Source organism: Kryptolebias marmoratus, linkage group LG20, assembly GCF_001649575.2.
Source record: "Kryptolebias marmoratus isolate JLee-2015 linkage group LG20, ASM164957v2, whole genome shotgun sequence".
NCBI lineage: Eukaryota > Metazoa > Chordata > Actinopteri > Cyprinodontiformes > Rivulidae > Kryptolebias > Kryptolebias marmoratus.
In genome coordinates this window covers 22,304,338-22,323,997 of record NC_051449.1, presented here as the reverse complement: position 1 = coordinate 22,323,997, position 19,660 = coordinate 22,304,338, and the positions used below count along the sequence as shown (strand labels likewise).

The 19,660-nt window shown below is 38.0% G+C and overlaps 1 protein-coding gene across 1 annotated transcript in view; it reads right to left on the bottom strand.

Annotated features, from left to right (window-relative positions):
• Positions 1–833: 833 nt before the first annotated feature.
• The window catches only part of hfm1 (helicase for meiosis 1), a 35,668-nt gene continuing 16,841 nt past the window's right edge, over positions 834–19,660 (bottom strand). The window contains exons 13-39 of the mRNA XM_025009227.2: positions 19,380–19,468; positions 19,224–19,267; positions 18,907–19,008; positions 17,309–17,454; positions 17,050–17,144; positions 16,812–16,945; positions 16,182–16,229; positions 15,944–16,024; positions 15,692–15,783; positions 14,007–14,113; positions 13,876–13,923; positions 13,691–13,788; positions 13,475–13,609; positions 13,209–13,294; positions 11,680–11,763; positions 10,393–10,550; positions 10,130–10,233; positions 8,472–8,657; positions 7,579–7,644; positions 7,341–7,465; positions 4,619–4,701; positions 4,342–4,439; positions 2,503–2,796; positions 2,246–2,318; positions 1,629–1,734; positions 1,348–1,493; positions 834–1,209 (exon numbers count right to left, since the gene is read on the bottom strand). Coding sequence (XP_024864995.1) covers positions 1,164–1,209; positions 1,348–1,493; positions 1,629–1,734; positions 2,246–2,318; positions 2,503–2,796; positions 4,342–4,439; positions 4,619–4,701; positions 7,341–7,465; positions 7,579–7,644; positions 8,472–8,657; positions 10,130–10,233; positions 10,393–10,550; positions 11,680–11,763; positions 13,209–13,294; positions 13,475–13,609; positions 13,691–13,788; positions 13,876–13,923; positions 14,007–14,113; positions 15,692–15,783; positions 15,944–16,024; positions 16,182–16,229; positions 16,812–16,945; positions 17,050–17,144; positions 17,309–17,454; positions 18,907–19,008; positions 19,224–19,267; positions 19,380–19,468 — 2,874 coding nt within the window. The 3' untranslated portion in view covers positions 834–1,163. The remainder of the gene's footprint in view (positions 1,210–1,347; positions 1,494–1,628; positions 1,735–2,245; positions 2,319–2,502; positions 2,797–4,341; positions 4,440–4,618; positions 4,702–7,340; positions 7,466–7,578; positions 7,645–8,471; positions 8,658–10,129; positions 10,234–10,392; positions 10,551–11,679; positions 11,764–13,208; positions 13,295–13,474; positions 13,610–13,690; positions 13,789–13,875; positions 13,924–14,006; positions 14,114–15,691; positions 15,784–15,943; positions 16,025–16,181; positions 16,230–16,811; positions 16,946–17,049; positions 17,145–17,308; positions 17,455–18,906; positions 19,009–19,223; positions 19,268–19,379; positions 19,469–19,660) is intronic.

Genomic DNA, 19,660 nt, shown 5'->3' with positions numbered 1-19,660 from the left:
GTTGTGATTGTAAATAAATAGCTCTGGATTTGCGTTTCTTTTAAATTCATGGTTGCTATTATTTAAATTACAATAACTGAGTATTTGTGACATTGTATGTTAAAGTACATGCACTATTGGGCTCATCTTACCCACTAAAAAATTTATTTCGTTAGTCCTCAGCATTGTTTATATAGCCCTGCGCCTTTAAGTATACTGTAGCAAGATGGCGCCACTTTCGCCGCATCTCGGCCTGAGCCTTTAAAGCGGCGTGTCATGTCTATCCATATAAGTCATTGGGTTCATTTCTTCTGACCATGTCTCAGCAGCATTTCTGTTCTCACATAGACACAAAAACATTTCCTAACTTTCAGTTACTTTGGAAGAATATTTTGTTTCACGTCCAGGTATCAGAACAATAAAATACATCTGCAGGGATTTATAACCAATTTAGTTTTTTCTCTCAAATTTCACATCAATAATTAGAATTTTTTAAAAAGATTTTTCTGTTTAATGTTGGAGTTCAAACACTACAAGCATTTTGTTTAATTCTCTAGCAAGTGAAAAGGCAGGAAATTAAAACTTTATTGATATGAACACAATTTGTTTTATATAATTTCAGTTATCTGATTGGAAATATTGTTGTTTTGTATTATTATTATTATTATTATTATTATTATTATTTATTCATTTATTTCTAATGAAGCACAAAAAACACTTGTTACTCCACCAATACAGGCTGGTATACATATCTGTCTTAATAGATGCAAATATCTTTTGTTCATCTGTAACAAAATGCCAGACAAAAACAAAGGAGTCAAAATATTAGAGACAACATTTAATAAATAGACAGGTGTGTCACACCTCTGACTGATACTGTAAAGGCATTAGAAGATCTATTTAGACATCAGAAATACTTGGTAACTGTTACAGCTTTACCCCCAGCTTCTCGTGAATGTAGGGAATCAATAAGTGAACAAATACTTTAATTAATAAATAAGAACTAACATAAATACAATCACATTAGTAACAATTTAACCAACATATCTGTTTAGTTTATAATATGAACAAAGAGTAACATGAATAAAACACAACTGACAACTCTGTGAGGTTGATAAAAGTAAAAAGCAAAGCATAAACACGGGCTTAGAGACTCTCATGTCAGAGGAAAAGCAGCAATGTTTCTAGAATATGCCATCAAATATGCCGACGAAAGCTTCCTCCTCTTTGCTATGTAAGGAAAGAGGAAAAGTTTGATTATTATGATTTTAATAAATACTTTGGTAAAACTGAAGTACAAAAAAATGTTCATTATTTATAGAGAAAAATTTTGCAATCAAATAAACACAGCAACCTGTTTTCCTTTACCTTCTCTCGAGAGATGAGTTGGCATCAGGCGAGACGCTCATCCTGTGGAAGAAATCCAACCTTCTGCTGACCTGTGACCCCTCAGGCTGTTTGAGGAACTGCTCAGGTGTTTTCACTGTGATCCCATCTCCCACAATGTTGGCTCTCTGAAGAGAGAGGAAGAGAAAATACCAAACAAGAACTAAACATTTTAAATCTTAGCAATGAACAAGTACCTTCAGTTATTCTTGACCTGTAAGTAAAATATTTCCCTTTTATTAAACACACACACACACACACACCTTTTTACTCAAGTTAAGTGTGAGCCTCTTCTTTGGCGTGAATGTGTGAGTATTTGGAGAGGGCTCAAATGTCTTGATTTCAGAACTTGCAGATGCTGAAATGGACCTAAAACAAACAAAAACATCAAAAACAAAAATACTTTTTAAAATAACAGATTTGTCATTTAAACACTGCTGTGGAAAAGGCCAGTGGCTTGTCTAAGCGGACCCTCTTCTAAAGCCGTCTTAAAACAAATTCAGTCTTCTAAAGTTAAGAGCAGTTCATTCAGACGCTAGTAAACTTTTACACTACCAACAAATTTTCATTACACAATATAATTGTGCAAAAAAAACATCAATTACATGTAAATAAGAGTACTAAGAAGCTGACAGCACTATGTAAAGGTCAGTAACATTGTGTTTGTAACATCAGCTATGAAATGTTTGAGATTAGAGCTAACATAGCAGCTTTGGTCCTGACTAGTCTGCTCAGATTTAAACTCCATTTCTCCAAACTGAGGCAATTCAAAGAGCCACCTACAACAGGTAGGATGTTGATTGTTCAGAACTTTTATACAAAACACCACTTCAGATTGTGTAAACTTTCAATTTAATGTGTGACAGTTTTCTGGCCTCACCTCAGCGGTGTAGCTACAGCAATCTGAGAGGGTTTGGCTTGTGGACAGCTGGCTGCAGCTGTAGTGGCATACCCTGTCCAAAAAGATATAGACTTGTTATGAGCAGGAGAATGCTGGAAGAATAATGAAAAATAATAAAAACACCACCGTGTGCGTGTTGGAGCGGGGCTCTGTGGTCGTGAGACGTGAAAAGCTGACTGTAACTAAACAGGATCAGTCTTTAGTTTTCATAAATGTTACTCAGAGGTTCACTCTACCTGACAGGCAGACGACACGCTGCTGGGGCTGATGCTCACGATTAGTTTCACGTGAGGGTGCCGACGTTTCAATGGCACGAAGCAAGTTCTCGTCATCAAAGTCATCCCAGTCATCCCATTCACTTCCAAGGTCAAAAGTCACAGTTGGTGTTAGGACAGATGAAAAAGCTTCTTGTTTTGATGAGGCTGCAGCCCAGTTTGAGTAAACTGAGCTGTCTGTGTTAGTCTGATTTAAATGCTGCCGAGTCCTCAGACTTTCACCACTTGTTTCTGGGGTTCTCCATGAAGAGGAGTCTGTACAGAGAAGATTATAAGAAGGAAAGAGCACACAATCAAATGTTACCACACTGTGTTATTCAGTTTAATCATATAAATATAGTTTATATGCAAGATTTTCACGAAAATCTTATATATTATTGGTTTAGTGTTTTCTGCCAAGGTTTTCTTTAGTATTAGAGGGAAACTAACACTCTTCTTTTTGGAGTTCAACAAATAATTTGGCTATTTTGAAATGGTGTTTTGTAAAAGAAGTTATGAACAGTTATCATCTTACCTGTTGTAGACAGCTCTTTGGACAACCTCAGTTTGGAGAACCACAGTTTTAGTCTGACAGGACTGATGAGCTAACGGCTAGTCTTATTGTTGCCAAAGCTAATGTCTCCAGTCACCATCATGTCATACCGGTTCATGCTAACACCATTTTGCAAACCTTTACACTGTTGGTAATTTCTCAATTTTGCAACATTAATTTTGTGACATTAACTGTTCATCACCGTTACATAGAAACAAACTTCAAAATGGAGGAAATCCCTTTAAGTGTAACATTTAATCGCTTGTGAAAATTTGCTGTCAAAAAGTTTTAAAAAAAGTTGTGATTTTCCATTTCCAAAGTATAGTAAATGCAGCATGATTTGAATTATAAGTCTGATGAAGATGAAGACAACTGCTGGGGATAGGCACCAGCTCCCCACAACCTGGAATGGAGAAGCGGGTAAAGAAAATGGATGGATGGATGGATGGATGGATGGATGGATGGATGGATGGATGGATGGATGGATGGATGGATGGATGGATGGATGGATGAAGATGAAGACAGAGACGTAGCAAATTTCTACTCTAAGCTTTCAGTCGAAATGACAGCTTTTTAAAATTAGCCCCAAACAAAGAACCAAGGTTGTTTTTTTTAAGTTAGCAGTGATTTTAGACACCCAAATATATGATCTCCATCACAAAAAAAATATTTTCTATCATTTCTTTCTTTTGTAAATAATTTATTTGGCTAGCTAAAAATCAAATTACTCAGCTGTAAGTTGTATCATGTAAAAGCATGAGACAAAGGAAACTTGAACTGCACAGCTGGACACCTCTTGGGTCAAGGGTGATCACCATTGATTTCAAGGCCATGGGGTCAAAGGTCAACATCACAGTTGACCCAGTGCTCTAACTCTGCAGCAGTGTAATGTAGGAATGTCAAACTGCACAGCTGGACGCCTCATGGGTCAAAGATGATGCCTGTTCATTTCTGTGGGGTCAAAGGTCAAAGTCCCAGGTAACCCCTCTGTTAAAAACACCTCTGTCTTTGCTCCTACACGTAACCCTGTTGTTTCTTCCACCAAGGAGGTTCTGTTTCCGGTTGTATTCATTGGTTTGTTTGTCTGTTAGTAAAGATCAGGTAAAAACTAAAGAACAGATTTGGAGGAAATTTTCAGGAAATGTTGGGATTGTCACAAAAAAAATGGATTACATTTTGGTACTGATCCAGTTTATGATCCTTATGCACAGAGTTTTGTTTTGCTACAGCTGGAGCTTAAAGACGTCTTCTTTATGCAGCTTGTTTACCTCGCTCGAGATCATCCAGACCAACTACATCAGGTAGTTGAGCACAACCTTCAGCTGTCAGGTCAGTGTCTCCAGATTTAACCTCATTTCTTCCACACCTTCAGATCAAATAAAGAGAACAAAAAGGCAAACATCAGATTTCACTCAGACAAAGGCCATTGTTTTACACTTATACCCTCACACTCTTTGAAAAAAAAACCATTACTAGCAAATGTCAAGGAATGGCTTTAAAATTTGCAATTATAAATTCAGGAAGTTAAAATTCCTGTGTAAATACCAGGAGCCAGGAAGAAGCATTTCTTTAGGATTGTAAGCAAACTTCTGCATGTCGACAGTCAGAGACTCCTCGCTCATTTTTATCTGAGGAATTAAAACAGAGCATGAAACACACTCTCATTAGGAACAATAACACACAAAGGCTGATTATTTCTGAAGTTGATCTGAATGTTTGTCACTCAATCATATTTGATAAAAACATGTCGTAAAGCAGAATTTATAGGAACGTAAAGTAATGTGCATAATTATACTTAATATGTGATATTGGTATTGGTAAAAGGGAATGGGTAAAAAACTCATGTGAGCAGAGGCCTCATAGGTGGGCCCATTGCTCTCCCCCAAAGACATTGAGCTTTTATTTAAACCTTCGTGTCCCTCGAATGAAGGACACAAGGCATGAAACACATAGTGTTCTAAGCTTCTTGGGATCCATGTAGGGTTCCCCCAGAATTCTTTCTCTTTGACTGCTCAGGGCCAAACAATAACCTAAATAGTGCAAAGAGGTCTCTAATTCAATGCCACAGGCATCACATAATCCACTGTCATGGAGTCCCATCACCATTTTGTGGTGGTTGAGCAGGTTATGCCCAGTTAGAACTCCAACCAGTGTACTTACAGCTTTTCTTGTCAGGGCAATGAGAGCTTTCCCGAACATGGGACTTGGGCCTTTAATCAGTTATCTGCGGACTGCTGTTGAAATACCTACAGCAGGCTCTGGTCCTTAAAAGTGGACCTGGCTGCCAGCTTTTGCAAGATAGTCCGCTCTTTCATGACCATTATTACCAGTTTTTCCAAAACCCATTTACCAGTAACACTGTTATCTCTCCCAAGTTGACTGACTGCTTCGGCACACTCCCAAAACCAGCAATGATATAAAGTGTGGCCCTTGGAGAGCTCTAATAACAGCTTTGCTATCTGTTAGTATAAACATTTGCCTCTGTGTACACTGACGGTCTTAGAGACAGGCCATTCATTGCACATGGGTCAGCATCACTCTTGCCACCCCAACTTGGACTTGGGACGACCACACTAAAGCTGCATAGCTTAGCATGGATTGGACTACTGTCATGTAGATCCATCTGCCAACCTTTGGGGTGGCACCCCAACGACTGCCTGCAGTTCTTAAACACTGATGTAAGAACACTGTGGCCTTCTTGAACTTTCCATCCACGTCTTTTCCAATTAAGCTTTCTGTCTAGATAGACACTTAATCGACTCTGACAAGGAAAGTTCGACTTCCTTTAACTTTGGAGGTGAGTAAAGCTGTTTCCATACTGCATAAGAACTCACAAAGTCGGCTCTCAGTCATGCGGTTGCGTGACGATAATTGCGTGACGATAATTGCGTCATTTTATTTGCGTAACACCTTTGTCTGCCACTTCTCGACCCGAGGCCCTGGCCGAACTGTTTCTCACAGAGGTTTGCGCCAAGTGTTGTATGATTGGTCAAAAGTTGTTGTGGGCGTGTTTATGTGAAAAAGCCAGTGAGCTTTAATGGAGACATTTTGTTTCTACTGCTCCGCTGAGAAGCAGCTGGAGGCTGTTAGAAAATACAGCCATCTTTATGACTGTTCCAGCAAAACTTAGAAACCTGTGAACCTATGAAGACCGCACAGAGACGCAGGGAGGAAGTGCATCTCAGCCGGGCAGCGTAGGGACACGTTCACTTGTTACTGTGCACCGCCAAATTTGAAAATGCCTAGTTCTAACTTGTAGCTGCTGTTCTGATCATTTTAGCTATCATTTACTTTTTGGTAATTATGGGTTCTGTCAGCTATTTGCTAAATTTATTTTTTAGCAACTATTCTGCTGCTTTTAGCTTTCAGCTACTGTTTTGCTGTTTTTTGCTTTTAATTAATAGTTTGCTCAGTTTACCTTTTACCTGAAGTTTTGCTAATTATAGTTTTCATCTAACTTGTAGCTATTATTCTGAAAATTGTACTTTTCAGCTACTGTTTCGCTAATTTTGACTTCTATTTACTGTTTTGCTGAATTCAGCTTGTAGTTTCTATTTTGCTGGCTTTAGCTTTTAGCTATTGTTCTGCTCATTTTAATCCTTAGGAAATATTTTGTTAATTTTAGGTAACAACAGGCATCTGTACGATTCAGGTAATTTTAGGTTTTGCTAATTTTGACTTTTTCTTATTGTTAAGCAAATTTTAGCTTATGTTTGTCTTGCTGTTGACTGTTTAACTTTAACAATTCGGTTTTATTGTTTTTTAGGAAATTTTAGAAAAAGTTTTTTAGTGCTCAGCATTCACACAGATTTTAAAATTTTATTATTTAATTTAATAAAAAAAACATTTTTTTCAGAAAATACAAACTTGTTCTAGTTTCATAAGGACTGAACCGAGCCAAAGGGCCAGAGGGCGACAGCAGCCTGTAAAACAGTGCCCAAGATCCAGTAGGTTTTTGTCTCGATGTGTAAAGACAACACTGATTCATCCAGTGAGTTCAGTGCCTTTCTATGATTAAACAATTTACAAGTCAGTGTTAAGTAATTAACACATAGGTTTAACCAGCAGTCCTTTGAAACAGATTAAGTAGTGGTAATGAACTGTAAATAAGTACAAAAAAAATCAGCCGATGTTTAAAACAACTTTATAGGACCCATTATAAAAGAAGTCTGGGTCCTTGGAAGCAGAAGTTCAGATTTCAGCGGAAGGCTGCAGAAAGATAAAATAATACAAGCTTGGACAGAGAGCAGACCATTTTCCTGTTTACCTTGAGTCGTTTGACAGGCGTCTGTACAAGAGCATCACTTCTGTTCTTCAGGTCTTTCAGGTAGGAAGAGAAACTGGTTTCATGGTTGGCTGACCTCTTCTGCCCCACTGCTACACCTACTTTACCTTGAGAGAAGAGGAATACATGGAGGCACAAAGCTTCACTCAAACTGCAAAGTTAGATACTGAAAAAAAATTTACAAAATAAAAGCATGTGAAAAATGTTTGGTTTTACTCACAACAGTCATGGGCGCATAAATTCTTATTCTTGCAGAAATGGTTGCATTGCCTTTTATTGCCTGAATCTGAAAACAACAAGAACCAAAACTCCTCGATACAAGCTAAAACTGCATGAACGCTGAGTGCTGAATAACTGCTGAAAGTTTCTGATGGAGCTAAAAATGAGATGTTAAAGCTAAAAAATCAGAATACTAGCTAATAGTAGCAAAACATTAGCTAAAACCAGAAGTAGAAAAGATTAGCTAAATGCTAAAATTAGCTGAAGACTGGCTAAAAGAAGCAAAATGGGTAGTGAAAACCTAAAAGTAGCAAAGGGTAGCCAAAAACTAATAGAAACAAAATGCTAGCTAACATTTGCTGAAAGCTAAAAGTAGCAAGTAATAAAATGCTAGCTAAAGTGGCAAAATAATAGCTAAAGGCTAAAGTAACAAGAGAAGCTAAAAAATAAACATCTAGGCTAGCTAGAAGGTGAAACTTTTTTTTAAACTTTTAAACTTTAAAAGTTTAAAGAAAAGTTTCAGAAGCTGAAACTAGCTAAACGCTAAAACTAGCAGAACGGCTGCTAAAAGTAGGAAAACAAAAGCTGTGGAGATACGCTAAACCAGATTAAAAAAACAACAACAATATGTTAAGAAGGAACTTAATAACCTGAATAAAATTCCATGGAGGAAATATTTGTAAATAAAGTTAAATATTTTGAGAAAGTTTAAAAGTCACAAAACTCAAAAGTCATGACGCCCCTCTCCTGACTGGGATGAACATTTTGATGTATGAAAACCGCACAAAGTATGCAGAAGTAGTCAGGCTCCAAACATTGTACAGAAAATTAAACTACAGGAAAGCAATTTCACAACAACTTCACTCTGTGAGATTAAAAACTATTTTCTATTGCCTTGTTGTCTTGCAGATGAGACGTTCTCCTCCTGAGCAGCAGTCTGATTTGCAGGCAGCGGTGTCACAGCGGCGTGTTGCTGTCTCTGTTCAGTACGAGGATCTGTCAGGCTGCGTGGAGTTTCACCCCCAAACCTCTTGACAGCTGAGAAATATACGCTGACTTTCTGCTGGATGTCCAGCCCCACTACAAACAACAAAATACAAATTTAACAACTGTTTAACAATGGCAAATTTTAGGTAAACATCTGTAAAACTGACTGAATGGAGATATTCATGTGTTTTTAAGGTTAGTTGGCTATGGGGGCCATCTTGAATTGGGATGACTCCAGAAGTTAATAAGCTGTAGATTATTATCCAATGATTCAGTATGGATTACATTTTAACAATTTAAGCACCTTGTCTGAGGTATGGTGAATAAGCTTTATAAAGAACTTTTTGTCCTATTTTCCTCACAATGACATGAGCAAAAACAGTGGTTACACAATCCTCACACACAAAGTCAGAAAATGTTAAACTGCACTGCAGTATGCTAACTGTTATATAAGTTACATATATTAATTGTAATTATAACTGATTTGCAACCAAACATCTAGACCCAATCAACTCGAAAAAGTTTAATAACCACAGCAATAACAGACAAGCTCAACAAAACGTGACGTGTTTTGAGAAGTGTATAACTGTTTTAAAAGCTCACACTGATTACTTTTCTGAGATGCAAAAGAAGCAATTTGTTTCAGTGTTGTCAGGTCAACTGGATGAGGTTCTGCTCACTAAACACCCGAGTCAGTGTCAAAAATTAAACAAATAAACCTCTAAAGCTACGCCGCAGACGTTAAATCCACAAACTCCACCAAAACAAAAGCTACAGCTGCCTGTTTGTTCATTTGAATATTGTTTGGCCTTCTTCACTTTCTTCCTTTTTCCTTCCAAAAACATCACAACAAAGGATGATAAAGTAAATAATCCACCATATTTCTTCTAATGCTCACCTTTGCTCCATCTGCAGTCTGCATCATAGTCTATGGTCCACAAACACGAGCACAGAGGATGTCACAATACGTCCACGCTCATTGGCTGAAGGCTTTGGCCTTTGGGCTGAGCATAATTAGCCCAAATGAGTAGTAAATCGGGGGTGTGGCCTAACGCCTGTCAGTCATTTAACCCCACAAACATGAACACTGCTCTGTCTGGGCTGTAACAAATGAGCTCATTTAGAAGGATTCAGTGTTTTTCTGTGACTGTTTGGTCCTGATGCTGTTCTAGACTTCAACAAAATATGAAAAAACTTTTTTTGTTAAACTTTGTTTGACAGTAGTAAGTCTTTCAAATCTTTATTTTAAGTGTTAATGTGGGTTTAGTCCTGCTAGCCCAGTTATGCCAGATGTTCTTGCAGGGATTACTTTCTGCAAGAAAAAGTCAAATTTGTGCAGTGGTTCATGAGATTTTTTGCTTACAGGCAGACACACACACACACACACACACACAAACATGGAAAAAAACAATATAGCCCACCTTTTGCTTTTCGGTAGCACAAGATATTCAGAGAGCTTTTAGTAAACAACACAGTATATAAGTCGTTTACTTTTATAATTTATATGAACCACAATAAATGTGTGCATATCTGTGCAACAGTTTAAAGGGATTTGCATGGCTTACCAAAATCTGAGCTGATGAGATTGACACTGATTTCATCTCCTTTGGAAGCCTTTGCCACCTCTATCTTCTTTGACCAGCTACCACACTTTAGCAGCAACAAGTCGCTAAAAACAAACAAAAAATATTCTTGATGAACTCCAGTTTTGTTTTCCACAATTCCTAAAAGTCTCTGTTTTGATTTAGTGACTGTAGATGTCTAAAAGAAAAGAGGAAAGAAAGAAAACACACAGGGAGCTTAGGGATTCTTTTGGAGCATTTCTCACGTGAGTTTCTGAAGGTAGACTACGTTGTTATCCGAGTTGCCAATGATCAGGGAGACACAGTGCTGGTCTGGAGCTGTTCTCCTGGACAGCAACTCTGCCTGGTTTTTCAGGGTCACCTTGACCACAATCTCAGCAGTGGCGCTGCTGTACCTGGGAAGCTATAGAACAAAACTGATTCAGAGAAAGATACGCAGGAAGAACAGCCGTGTAGTTCACTGCAGATGTAGAAAAACTGTTTAAATGTAGTAAAAATACTTAAATTAGTAGTTTAAATATGTATTTAAACACAACAACAAATAAAGAAGAAAAGGAGTTTCTAAAATATATATCAAAGGTATGTTTTAGGTTAATTATGCAGCTTTGTTTCCCTTTTTCTGTACTTATATGTGTATTTTTTATAACAGACAAAAGCCAATAATATTTTTGCCTGTGTCTGTGTTTCTATGTGTGTGTACATTTGTTTGTCTGTCTGTTAGCAAAATATCTCATTTCCACTGGAAGGATTTTAATGAAACTCTCTGAACGTAATCACTGGATGTATATCTACAACTGATTAGCCTTTGGAGAAACCCCAATTAAGTTTAGCCAATCAACATTAACCAAGACAAAAACAAGTCTAACTCAGTCAAATTTAGATATTTGTTGTGGAAGTAGCTGAAAGTCATTCCCAACACATTCTTGAAGCACCAACAGATCATGAGGGATCTTGAAATACTCCATGAGTTCATTTGTAACATTATTTACAAGGTTTCCCAAAAACAGAAACATATACATATATATATATATATATATATATATATATATATATATATATATATATATATATATTTCTCCTCGTCATAAGATGATCTTAGTTTAAAACTCTGGCATAAAAGACGGGGCAGGAGGGTTTTTAACTCCCTCCAAGGAGATTATGTTTTCATTAGTGTTGGTTGGTCTGTTTGTCTTTTAGTAAGATTCCTTAAAAGCTAATGGACAGATTTCGATTAAATTTTCAGGACATCTTGGGGTTGTCACAAGATCAGAATCATAATCTGGATCTTACAAGTTTTTAATGACTCTGTGGCCTTAGAGGAGGTTTGCGCTCTCTGAGTGCTTCTACTTCTTTATTTTTTTAATAAGTTGCTTTAATTTGATGCTTTTGGTTCATTTATGCGCTACAAACAGAAATAAAAAAAGTTTAGGTTTCCAATAAAGCATCTTTACAAGGATTAGCTAAGAAAAAGATTGAAGTATCACAAATACATGATGGCGGTCTCGATAATAAAAGTTCGGTGTAATATTTACCTGCTCCAGAGTAACGCTGTACTTTGGGAGGTGTGTTACAGATTCCCTGATCTGGTTTCCAAACGGTGGATGTCTGTTGACAATCTGTAGGACAGAAGGTTGACCAAAGTTACATCTAACGACGTTACACAGTTTCAGTTCATCATTCGGTTCTGCAGGGAGGCCTGAACACATTATAGAATAAGTCAAAAAGCACTTAAACTTCACGGTATCAAAATGACAATTATTTTCCATAAGGGAAGTATTTCCTCAGAATGGACGTAGTAAGAGGTACTAGGGGACACAAAATGACTTGTGAGATAACTCTGTGTCTGTTATTGCGAGTCAGAGCATGGTGTTGCCATAAACATGAGCAGCCCTTTAATCCCGAGTTCAGAAACATCAGAAAGAGTTTCCGTTTAAAACACGTGTCAAATTCAAGTTGCGTGGCTCAGATACGACCTGTTAGTTTTATCGGTCTGTGATATTGTTTGAAATGTATTAGAACTAGACTGCTAATCTGTGACAAATCGAGTCTCTCTCACTTCTTGTGACAATCAACCAACAATGAAGCCAAAAAATTAGGTTTGAATTTTTCTTTGAATTTAACGTGGCAAAAGGAACAAAAAACATACAATGGAACCAATCAACTCAGCTGTATGTAACATAAAGTAAGTGACTGCGTTGATATTGGCCCCCTTCACATCAGTATTTAGTAGACATAACTGGCTGCAGCACTGAGACTGTGTGGCTAAGCCTCAATCAATCTTACACATCGAAACACAGGAATTTGATTCCATTTCAGTCTCTCATTAATATTACCAATTTTTGTTACATATTTTCACTTTGACATTGAAGAGTTTGTTGTTCAAAAGGCCAATTTCTTACTGACCATGTTTATTTTGTGACAGCTATAAAAGCATAAAACATACTTTTTATAGGCACTATATGTGTTGAGGATGACTCAGCTACAGCCACATAAGACTTTAGCTTAATATTTCTAAATTTGACTAGTCTAAAGGAATTTTTGTGTTGTCTAAGGTCGATTAGCTGTGGCAGCCATCTTGAATCAGGTTGACTCGAAAAGTTTAACAGTTGTAGATGCACATCCAAGGAATACGTTCTGAAATTTTCAATGAAATCCATCCAGTGGTTCATGAGATATTTTGCTAACAAACAAAGCTGACTCCAGTTTTCAAAACAAACACTAAGAACTTCGAGTGTATGTAGAGGATGACTCTCAGCTACCACCACACCAGATTTTAGCTCAGTACCTGTGAACTGAAAGAATTACATCTATTTTTGTGTTTTCTAAGGTCATCTTGAATTGGACTGACTTCAAAGGTTAGTCAGCTGCAGATGTAGACCCAATGACATTTTGCTAACAGACAGACAAACGAACACACAGCAATACAAATACAGATAAAGGCAGAAACAATTTGGGCCTTTTGCCATAAAAAAATCAGTTTAATTTATATCTTTTTTGGATAAATAGCAACTAAGTTTGGTCCTTGGCTGGGACCAAGGTTTTAATTTGAGCCCCAACTGACCAGCTCCAGCTCCCTGGGGTTGGTTTGCTCTATTTTGGTGAAAGTGGTGAGTCCTGCATTCACCATCGCAGTAGACAGAGTCTGACCTGAAACACACAATGTGTTAACTGCTTTACATATAAAAAATATTAGCTTCATCATTTTATTAATAAGTACCACCAACCAGACAGACTTTACATCTTAAATACACAAAAATAGGTTTAAAAACTGTGTTAGTACTTTTGTTCGTGTCATCATATTGTGTACAGTATAACAAAAACATTCACCTATCTTCTCCAGCTGTTTGGAGACGTAGGGTGAATTTTCCCAAAGCTTAGCTCTGAAGCACTTAGCTAGGATCAGGGAGTTGAGAACAGCAGTAAAGACAGTCTTGGACTGATGACTTAGGAACTCCGACAGGCCTGTTGGGGTCCAAACACAAGCAAGTCTTGTTTATTTATTATTAAACAGTCTTCCTTTTTTCTCATTTCTGACATTCATACATTTACTGATGCGCATCCCAATTCTGAAGATCTTTGCTGTGTCTTGAGTCAGTCCAAAATCTTGAATTAAGATGGAACTCAGATGAGCCTGAATCAAGCTACAAGACAATACAAATGCATCATCTGCAGTGGGCAGCTCATAGTCAAAACAATAGCAGCAATATACTAAAATAAACTTCACCTACCAGTTTACTTTCATCTCACTGCTTTTGATCTTTCCCTCGAGGGGAAATCTAAAAAAATACAAACAAAATGTAAATAAGACCTTGCGTCTCAAAAAAAGACTTTTGAATCTGATGATATAAACATGTCTGACCTGATGGTGGTCCTGTTCTTGTCCCGGTTCAGAGTGTTCAGGGTTCTTTTCTCATTTACTCTCAACTGAATGTCACTGAACTCTCTGCTCTTTGACACCAACTCAACCTGTATAAACAGTGAAAAGACACAGTTTCCTCTGCAATCCATCCTTTTTCTTCAACTTATCATAGAGGCAGCAGATCAAGGAGGTAAACGCAGGCTTTCTTCTCCCCAGCAGGACTCTCCAGCTCTTCCTGGGAGATCCCAAAACCCAGACAGGATACATAATTCCTCCAGAAATTTCTGGGTCTGCCCCGGTCTCCTCCTAATGGGACTTGCCCAGAAAACCCTATAGAGGGAGGCATCCAGCAGGCCTCCTACTTAGATACCCGAACCACCTCAGATAACTCCTTTTGATGGAGAGGAGCAACGACTTACCCAAGCTTCCCCCGGGGGATGGAGCTCCTCACCTTATCTCTGTGTCTGAGGGCCACCTTCTTCTTCTTATGGAAGCTCATTTCAGGGCATTCTTTCAGTCATGAACTATACCACATGACCATAGGTGAGAGTTTGAATGTAGATAGACAAAGGTAGTATATCACTGGGCTAAAACTGTTGGAGACTAGTTGGCAATCCAAAATTGTGAGAAAGTTGCAAGAAAACAGGCAAATCTTCAATTGTAGTGTCACTGAATTCTGAATGCTTGCAACCAAGCAATCAGCGAGCTGTGCATCCATGTTTGAAATGGACAGTTTTAGGAAATCACGGTTTACTGTCACGTGCACAGCTTGCAAAACTGTCCTCTTGGCCGCACACATTCTTATGATGCCCACATCATACCCACCTCAGCTCACTTTGCACCCACCTTACAGCTGCACCTACATTTATGATTTAATCTACTGGAGTACACTTTTGAAATAAAGACAGGAAGATTTGGACCAATTTTTCGATAAATCTCATCTATTCTCGTTGTGGGTTTTAGAACTGAACTGACTCGGCTGTTTTCTGCCAGAAAAGAATCAAAATACAGCTCCAGAGTTCTGGAGATGGGTTAGAAACGCCTGTAACAACATTTATTTTGAGAGAACATTTCTCACACAAATCTTTGAACATGTTCAAAATTTCCAGTGACAAATTTCCATGCCTCTGCAACTTACACGAGCAAATTGAGAACCTCCACAAGACATTTTGGAGACTCCCTCGAGACATTCTCCAGCTAGTCGCCAACAGTCTCAGTGAGATACTACCTGTAATCGAGTGCTTTGCCTTTTGTCTTAGCTCCTTCTTCACCACAACAGACCAGAGCAACACCCTCATTAAGGCAGACGGGGCCCTGAGCTGCTGTTGATCCATCTCCTGCTCCATCCTGCCATCACTTGTAAACAAGACTCCGATACCTGAACTCTTTCACCTGAGGCAAAGACTCACCCCCGACCCAGATAAAAAAATTCCATCTTTTCCAAGCTTTGTGCTTTTTTTCTGGCATTCATTCTATAATTTTCCTTTGTTGTTTGTTTAATACAGTGTATGTTTTCAGTCTTTTTTTTATTACTCGTTTATATAGTTAAATATCTACTTTAACAACTGTGATTTTGTTCTTAATTTTTTAAGGATCCTTAAAAATCAAATTTATTTTTCCAGCCAAGTGATACGAAACTAGCTTCACATGAATAAAATACTATAATAAAATATTATAAAGCCTACCAGGTCAGATAAAGTCTCAGTGCCAACCACTTTGCTGAACTGTTTCATTGTGTCAAAGGCAACACAAAACCTCGCCATCAGCCTGCCAGCCTCTGTCAAAGGAATGAAAAACAATAGACTTTAATAATAGGCCTAGTCCAAAATAATTCATGAGAAAAGACAGAAATTTTATGCATAACATTCACTATGCTAGAAAATATAAATTAAGCCAAATCAGGCACTTCCCTCAACATTCTCTAAACATTTCTGTACCTGTTGGTTTGATGTTGACATCCTCATCCATACGGATTAAATCGATGGAGGACAGAGCGTTGAGGTTCTTCAAACACAGTTCTACAGTCGGACGAGACAAACAAACTCAAACTTCTACAGTTAAAAAATATAATTAGTGTGTAAAACTGTTTTTGAAACTTTGTATATAAATTAAATATATTAACAGAATAGCCTAATAATACCAAGATGGTAACTGGTGAGGAATGATGTTGCTCACCTAGCAATTTGGCTTCAATGCCACATCTGTCCAAGTTAGCAGAGAAACCTGAAAAGAAAGTGAAGACAGGAAGTAAACAGCTGGCCACAGCTGTTCAATTCAGTTCAGTTTTTTATATTGCACTAATTTATAACAAAAGTCATTTCAAGGCACTGAAGAACTAACAAAAACACAGGTTAATGACAGCAGTAATTACATGTAGAAACATGGAGAGTAGAATGAGTAAAGACAGCAGCAGAGTGAGGAAATGTGGTCAGTTTGTCCTCCAGCAGTCTGAGCCTATAGCAGCAGAACTAAGGGAGAGTTCAGGAAACCCAAACCAACCCTAACTATAGCATTTATCAAAAAGGAAAGTCTTAAGTCTAAACTTAAAAGTAGACAGGGTGTCAGCCTCACAGATAGAAACAGGAAGTTGGTTCCACAAGAGAGGAGCCTGAGAACTGAAGGCTCTGCCTCCTGTTCTACTTTTAGAAACTCTAGGAACCACAAGTAAACCTGCAGTCTGAGGACAACGTGTTCTGTTAGGAAAATATGGAACAATAAGTTCTTTAATATAAGATGGAGCTTGGTTGTTGAGAGCTACAAGGTGGACACTCTTTCTGATTGCTAATCTGAAACTGAGGCTCTTACCATAGTGTGTGGGGTTCTTGAGGGCTCTGATGTAGAGAAAGGTGGAGCGTATCCAGTCTAGAGCCATGTTGACATCACTGATGGTTTGGAGAACAATCTCAGCATTCAGGTGCTCCACCAGGTGACTGTGTAAGCTGGGGAAGCAGAGTGTATTGTTACCTCATCTGCTGCAGTATTATATTTCCCCATAAGTATGTTTGTGTGAGAGAAAAGTGAAAGTAAGTGCTCTCTGTCCTACCTGCTCTCAATGATTTCTATCCCATTCATAAGTTTCATGTACTTGTCTCTGGTTTGAACCTTGGTCATAATCACTGCAGTTGCTGATGAATCAAACTAGAGCAGGAAAAAACAGAAGGCAGTGAAAACCAGATATCCATAGATTCTATGACCTATATCCGTACATTTTATAACCTAACTATATTTGTAGATGTTAAATAAACTATGAAAATGCAATTATAGATGCCTATAAAATATTTAAATGAAATTCCTGTTCCTGCCTGAGGTCGTCCAGCCCGGCCGATCATCTGTAGGATGTCAGCCTCACTGTACTCCTCACAGGAGCCTGCAACATATTGCATCGTGGACTTGATCACCACCAGGTGAGCAGGAAGGTTTACACCCATGGCCAGAGTCCTGGTGGTAACTGAGACAGTAAAAAACACAAATTCAACCTTTACAGAACAACACGGTAAAAGTTATGTCGTGGTTTAAAACAGACATGGGCTATGTTTTCTTGTTTTGTTTTTTTTGACAAATGCACTAAAGTTATTATTTAAGCAGAATCAGTGGATATCAGCGTGAACAAATTTATATTACTTTAGTGCAAATACTGTTTGTGTCTTGTGAAGGAAGGACCAATACAAAAACAACATTTTAAGTAACTAATTTGTTATTTATGTTGATTTGCTTAGAATAAGACTGCATGTTGTGGCTATCTTACAACAATTTGTATTCACTCCCTTAGCTTTGAAGCCCCGACCATCATCTTCATAAGCCAAGTTAGATAAGATCCACCTGTGGATCCAGTCTAAGTGTCAGATGATCTCAGTATATATACCTGCTCTGACAGACCCCAGAATCTAGTGTTGAACTGGTGAGACATTATGAAGACCAAGGAACTCTCCACACAGGTCAGAGACAAAGTTGTAGAGAAGTACAGATCAGGGTTGAGTTATAAAACAAATATCCTAAACCTTGAACATCTCCAGAGCTCCATGAAATCCAATAATAGAAAATGGAAGAATTATGTCACCAAAACAAACCTGCCAAAAAAGGGTCAAGGAAGAGAACCAGACAAGGAGGGCCTTAATCAGAGAAGCAGCCAAGAGGCCAAAGATAATGATGGAGCTAGGCAGCTTTTCTAAAGAGATGGGTGCTTACAGTGCAGCTCTGGATTTAAGGAAGACTGGTCAGGACAAGGCCATTGTTTAAAGAAAAAAATAAAGCGCATTGTTTGTCATTTCTTTTTCAAACATGTTGATAAAGCTTTGGTGGTCAGATGAGACTAAAATTAAACTTTTTAACCAACAAGGACAACACCATGTGTGGAGCCAACTGGAGCCAACTCTGCTGAGAACACCATCCCCACAGTGAAGCATGGTGGTGGCAGCATCATGCCATGGGGATGTTTTTAATTCTCAGAAACTGGGAAACTGTTCAGAGTTTAAAGAAAGATGGAAGAAGCAAAATATGGAGAAATCTTTGACGGAAACGTCTTTGAGTCATCCAGAGATTTGAGACTGGACAGAGGTCCACCTTCCAGTAAGATAATGACCCAAAAACACACAGCTGAAGCTGGACTCCACTTCTTCCTGCTAAAAGGAAGTTCTTTCATTCCACTGTTGCCTATGTGCTGCTCCAGATGGGAGATTGTGACAAAGTGAAGCTTCAGCATAGTCTGCTGGCTTTCTTTGATAGATAACTTTTACTAATTAGCATTTTATAATGTATGTAAAAGTTATTATACAGTGCCCTGAGACGACTTTTGTTGTGAATTTGCGCTATATAAAAAACTGAATTGAACTGAATTATAAAAACAGTTAAAAAAAATGTTTGTTTTTTTTAAATATTTTTTGAAAAAACTATTTGGGCTCACAAAGAACAGGGAGGTCTCCCATAGTGAAGGCTTCTTCTATCAGCTTCCTGTCAGACAAGTCAACTCCTGCATGGTGGTATCCAATTCCTAACATCACCAGATCTGAAAAAAAACAAAAACATAAAAGTTATGGTACACGTGTAGCATAACTTGCTACATGCTCTCCCAGAAGAGAATTAAATGGCTACATGTGTTGTATTTACAGAGGTTTTCATAAATGTACTTCCACCAACAATATGTTGTAAATATTGTTATTCAGACACAGGAGCTGATTTTTTGTTGTTTTAGAGGGTTTAAAAGCTGCTAAAAGGTTTTACCTCTTAGTTTGGAATCCAGTATAGAGTTTGTGTATTTCATCAACCTGCAAAGTCAAGTGAATAAAAAAACAAGAAAAACAAGCTGTAAATGAAATACTCTAGAGCGAATTTACTAAATATTGAGAAGATGCTAACATGGAAGAAAAAGCGTCACACCTTTGCCTGTGTTCACTGCTCATAATAAATCTGGCATCTTTGGCCAGAACTGCAGCTGACTGCTGAACTCCTTTCCTTGTTGAGCAGAACTACAGAATGGGATGTAAATAATCAACAACAGCTATAGATAAAGTTTTTAACGTCACACACACACACACACACACACACACACATGTTATGTCTCTCTATCTTTGCAGGGACTTTCCATTGACTTCCATTCATTTCTACACCCTAACTACAGCCTAACCCTGACCCTTACCCTAACCCTAACCATTACCAGT